Genomic DNA, 6,000 nt, shown 5'->3' with positions numbered 1-6,000 from the left:
GTTACATTAAGATTTTTTGTAAAATTCCTACTGTAAACATATCAAAATGTAATTTTTGATTTGTAAAATGCATTGTTAAGAACCTAATTTGGACAACTTTAAAGGTGATTTTCTCAGTCTTTTCGATTTTTTTGCATCCTCAGATTTCTGATTTCAAATAGATGTATCTCGGCCAAATATTGTCCTATCCTAACAAACTATACATCAATAGAAAGCTTATTTATTGAGCTTTCATATGATGTATACACCTCAGTTTTGTCAAATTTAACCTTATGACTGGTTTTGTGGTCCAGGGTCACATATTATAATATAATATAATATAATATTCACATATTATATATATATAAAATATATTTATTATAACTGTAAAACTATATATATATATATATATATATATATATATATATATATATATATAAATATAATTCATTTATAATTATTAATTATCATTCTTATTATTTTTAGAAATATTGTTAAAATATGTCTACCTACTCACATATTTAAAGTCAAAAATAAAAAATACATATTAATTTAAAATAAAACATTAAAATAACAGAAATGTAATATGTTATTTTGTTTTTATTATTTAAAAAAAATCATAAATACATTAAAAATATATATATATATTTTTGCCTTGGTTTCCAGTAGAAATATTGAAACTTTTCTTAATCAAGATAGATGAAGTTGAGAAGCACACTGATGTAAGATATTCTTGTATAATATATTCTTGTATATATAATAATAAAAGTCTTATTTTCTGGAAGAAAAAAAAATTAATTAAATGAGTTTGGCTTAACAATAAACAAATATCTGCAAATGGAGTACATAAACTTTTTTCCTTTTGGCAAATGTTTTTTTTCTTGTTTTATGCTTAAACTTAATTTTTCAAAAAATAATCCTTGATATCTTTTATTTTATTTTGCTTGTATCTTCATTTACAAATGTTTAGATATGTGTACTGAAAAACAAGACAATAATACGAGAAAAAAAAATAGTTTTTGCAGTATGATCACATCTGTTTAGGACAAAAACTAAACAATTGCACTGAATAACGCAATACAAAATTTCATCAAATACAGTGCGTGACAGTATAGCATGACCTGAAGTGTGTGTTTGTACCTTGAGCTCCAGGGCTTTGTCGATGATGTTGTCAGCGACTCGCAGCAGGTCTCTGAACTGCAGTCTCTCTAGTGTGGTTCCTCTGGGCAGAGAGACGAGGCGGAACAGATCCAGCCAGTGTTCCTGAGAGAGGTGCTCACCTCGAACGTACTTCAGCACTGGAACCACAGCCTAAAACACACACACATCCTTTAAGGATTACAAAAATGTACAGATAATGTACCCCATTGTCTTCAAAGATGTTCTCGTCTGTCTTTCTTCAGAGGTAAAGAAATTATATTTTTTGAGGAAAACATTTAAGGATTTCTCTCCATATAATGGATATCTACAGCGCATCCAAGTTTGAACTTCCAAAACAAGTTCAAAAGCAGCTTCAACAGGCTCTAAATGATCCCAGCCGAAGAAGAAGGGTCTTACCTAGCGAAACAGTTATTTTTCAAACAAATTGACAATCTATATACTTTTTATATACTTTTGAATAGGGGGTGAGTAAATTATCTGTACATTTTTGGTCCGGAAGTGAACTAATCCTTTAACACACCTGTTTCGCCTAACAACAATTAATAAAGTAATAAAGTCATTTTAAGTACTTAACTACAGACCATGCATATTTATAAATTTAATTCATTTGTATAATTAATTCATTTTATTAAAATGTATATATGTGACCCTGGACCACAAAACCAGTCATAAGGTTAAATTTTACAAAACTGAGATGTATACATCATATGAAAGTTCAATAATTAAGCTTTCTATTGATGTATGGTTTGTTAGGATAGGACAATATTTAGCCGAGATACATCTATTTGAAAATCTGGAATCTGAGGGTGAAAAAAAATCTAAATACTGAGAAAATCACCTTTAAAGTTGACCAAATTAAGTTCTTAACAATGCATATAACTAATCAAAAATTACATTTTGATATATTTACAGTAGGTATTTTACAAAAAATCTTCATGGAACATGATTTTTACATAATTTCCTAATGATTTTTGGCATAAAAGAAAAATCTATAATTTTGACCCATACAAAGTATTTTTGGCTATTGCTACCAATATACCCCAGCGACTTAAGACCGGTTTTGTGGTCCAGGGTCACATATATAGTTTTAGCTATTTTTGCTGGTTTATTTAAAATGCATCAATATTTTTGTTGTTGCTTTAGTTTTTTTTATTAAATATATCAAATGAAATATATAAATATTTTCTGGAATCTTCTGTCACACTACTGAAAATGCAAGCCTACTTAATTTAGCAGAAGCACAAATTTCAACTATAACAAACATTTCAAATAACCTAAACACACACAAGAGAATTTCCACAGAATATCAGTAAATAACCGGAATAATCCAGCCTTCAGACCTTGTATCTGTCCACTTCCTTCTGCAGTTTGACAGACATGCTGCTGTGCTCCTCCAGCTTCCTCAGACGGTCATGCCACATGAACAGAAACTCCTCGAACATGTGAGTCTTACTCCTGCAGGGAAAACACAGTGTGTGTCTCAGTTCTGGATGTATGTTAAGTTTGTTTCAGACACAAAAATACTGAATGTCCATGAACATTTGCAGAAATTTCTCCTGTCGCGTCTGAGGTTTCTGAGCGCATGTTATTGTGACTGTATTTATTCCCAAATTCAGCTTTGTTTTTCAGCTTTTTGTTTTGGGATTTAACAGTTTAATAACATTTTAGTAACCAAGCATGTCTAATTAATTAAAATCATGAAACTCCTACAATTTAACAACAATTTTTTATTTATTTTTAATTCAGTTTATTTTTTCAGAAATTTTGCATGGTATTGTGATTGCATTTACTCCCAAATTCAGCTTTGTTTTTTCTGAAATTTAGTTTTTCTTTTATTTTTTTGGGGGGGGGGGGGGGGGTTTAACAGTGTAATACAATATTAGTAACCAAGCATGTCTAATTAATTAAAATCATTAAACTCCTACAATTTATTAAAGATTTAACAAAATTATCTGTTTTAGGGTCACATGATATTCATTTTATTTATTTTGAATTCGGTTAAATTTTTCAGAAATTCAGTCGCTGATGTTTCTGACCGCATGTTACTGTGATTGTATTTATTCTCAAATTCAGCTTTGTTTTTTACTTTTATTTGTTTTTTTGTTTTGTTTTTTTTTGGGGGGGGGGGGGTTGGGGGTTAACAATTTAATACAATTTTAGTAACCAAGCATGTCTAATTAATTAAAACTCCTACAATTTATTTAACATTTAACAAAATATTTTTTTTAGGGTCACATGATATTTATTTTATTCATTCAAATAAATTCAGTTTTATTTTTTAGAAATTCTCTTATCAATTTGACCTCTTCTGTTAAACTGTAATAATTAAAAAACATGTATAAATCAATTTAATTCATTAAACTTTAACAATTTATTAATTTATTACACATTTTTGATTGCTTGATTGCTTTATATTTTCAGAAATTCTGTGTTGTTCTGAAATTCTGAAAATTATATTTTCAGAAATTCTGTGTTGTCCGTTTAATTTTTTTCTAGATTTATGATTTAATACAAATGTATTAACAAAAACAGTGGTAATCAAATAAAGACATAAACATTAACAATGTTTAATGTGAAAATGAATCTTTTACAATAAAATCTAATGAAAAATCTTTGAATAACCTTGAATAATAATAATTTAATAATGATTTGTAATTTTTTTATTATTATTTTTACATTATTTTATTATAATAAATATTTTTGTCAAACAAAGTGCTAGCCATTGCATTAAAAAAATTGAGTAATAATTCTTATAATCATTTTATATGTGTATATATATATATATATATATATATATATATAATTTTCAATAATAATAATTTAATAATGATTTGTAATATTTCATAATTTTATTATAATAAATATTTTATAATTAATTTTATTTTTTGGTATTATATTTCTGATTTATTTATTTATTTATCATCATACATATATATATATATACATATATGATGATATATATATATATAGAATAATAATAATAATATTTTTTATTATTTTCAATATTTTTGGCAAAAAACATGCTAGCCATTGCAGGTTTACTATAAAAAAAAACATGTCTGATACTCGTGATATAACCTTATTTTTATTTATACATACATATATATATATACACATATATATATATATATATATATATATATATATATATATATATATATATATATATATGATATAGATATTTTTAAATAATAATAATAATAATTTATTGTAATATTTTATATTTATTTTGGTTTTAATAATTATTTATGAATAATTTAATAACACTATACTATTATTACTACTTTTGAAGTACATTCTACTATAGTATATATAGTAATACACTTCTGTGATAATTTCTTCCTATTAAAATAAACTCTTATTTTGACGGGTGATAGTGAAGACCTTTGGGTTTCTGTGTATCTGACAACAGTTTTATGAAATGAAATGTTCTCAGTGTGATTCCTATGATTGTGACCTGAAGGAAATCCAGTCCTGCTCAGCATTTTCATCCAGTCCCTGCTGAAACTCCTCGTAAAGTTCCCACATCTCTGAACACTCCTGCAGATCCTGCAGCGTGTCGGTCGCCAGAGACACGTCAGGAGGGCTCAGGTTAAAGTGTTCACAGTCCTCCCTACGACACACAAAACACATGTTTACTATGGTAATGCCACAGGTGTTTCTCTGCATGTGAGTACAGGAGTGAAGTCACGCACATGAGTTTTTTGCGTGTGATTTCTAGCTCGTCGAACTCGGCTCGTCTGTCACGGATGTTCTGAACGCAGCTCTGCAGGGTCTCATGGTCACCTGACTCGATGATGTCATGCCCAGGTTTGAGCTGGTCCCAGCGAGCTCTGAACTTCTGCAGGTCCTGCAGGTAAACCTGAACCCGAGACTCGACATTCCCCTTCATCACCTCCACCTGAGAAACACAGAGGAGATTGAGTGTGTGTTTGTGAGTGTGTTTATACAGACCCCTTGCAAAACATTTCACAAACATGTCATTTAACTAACAATTTCTGCAACTCATTACTCATTCGAGATGCTCCTTAAATTACTCAAAGTCTTTTTAATTTGTTAACATTTATCTCAGTTAACATTTTATTTAGTTGATATTTTTAGTGTTTGTTTACGCTATTGTGGAAAATTGTATCTTTATATTTTCCACTTTAATTTTTTTTAGTACATTTTTTGTGCTTTTTTAGTTCTTCAATGCTCTTTTTGTTTTTAATATTTTAATTTGCATACTTAAACTAAATGAAAATGTGCCAATTAGTAAATTCTGCCTTTGCAATTAACTGAAATAAAATATTATTATTTTTATATATTTATATATAAAACATATTATATATATTTACATACCATTTACATTTTATGTTTTTTTTATATTTTACTTTTAGCTTTTGTTTATGTTGTTGTGGAAAATTGTATCTTTATATTTTAAATTTTCATTTTTGATTATTTTTAGTACTTTTTGTGTACTTTTTTAGTTCTTTGTTGCTCTTTTTGTTATTAATTTACATCGAATTGTTATTAATTTGCATACATAACTAAATAAAAATTAGTCAATTTTTAAAAAAAAATTATATTTATTTACATGCTACTTAAATTGTATGGGTTTTTTGTATGTTTTTGTTTACATTTTGTTTATTATTATGTCATTTTTTGTACATTTTTGTGCACTTTTGTACTTCCTTAATTGCTGTTTTTGCTCTTTTTATTAATTTGCATACTTAAACTTAATAAAAAAATTGTCAATTTTGCCTTGGCAATTAACTGAAATAAAAAAAGTATTATTATTTTTATATATTTATATATAATGCATAGTATATATATTTACATTTTGTGTGTTTTTTTTTCATTTACACTATTGTGTAAAAT

At 27.1% G+C, this 6,000-nt stretch overlaps 1 protein-coding gene across 1 annotated transcript in view; it reads right to left on the bottom strand.

Moving 5' to 3' along the window:
• The window catches only part of LOC141285246 (cytoplasmic dynein 2 heavy chain 1-like), a 144,620-nt gene that overhangs the window by 114,628 nt on the left and 23,992 nt on the right, over window positions 1-6,000 (bottom strand). The window contains exons 22-25 of the mRNA XM_073818284.1: window positions 4,836-5,041; window positions 4,598-4,753; window positions 2,481-2,595; window positions 1,120-1,290 (exon numbers count right to left, since the gene is read on the bottom strand). Of these exons, the coding sequence (XP_073674385.1) occupies window positions 1,120-1,290; window positions 2,481-2,595; window positions 4,598-4,753; window positions 4,836-5,041 (648 nt within the window). The remainder of the gene's footprint in view (window positions 1-1,119; window positions 1,291-2,480; window positions 2,596-4,597; window positions 4,754-4,835; window positions 5,042-6,000) is intronic.

The sequence above is a fragment of the Garra rufa genome, chromosome 14 (assembly GCF_049309525.1).
Source record: "Garra rufa chromosome 14, GarRuf1.0, whole genome shotgun sequence".
NCBI classification, from domain to species: Eukaryota; Metazoa; Chordata; class Actinopteri; order Cypriniformes; family Cyprinidae; genus Garra; species Garra rufa.
The sequence above is the reverse complement of the archived record's forward strand: the minus strand, read 5'-3'. Positions and strand labels throughout refer to the sequence as shown.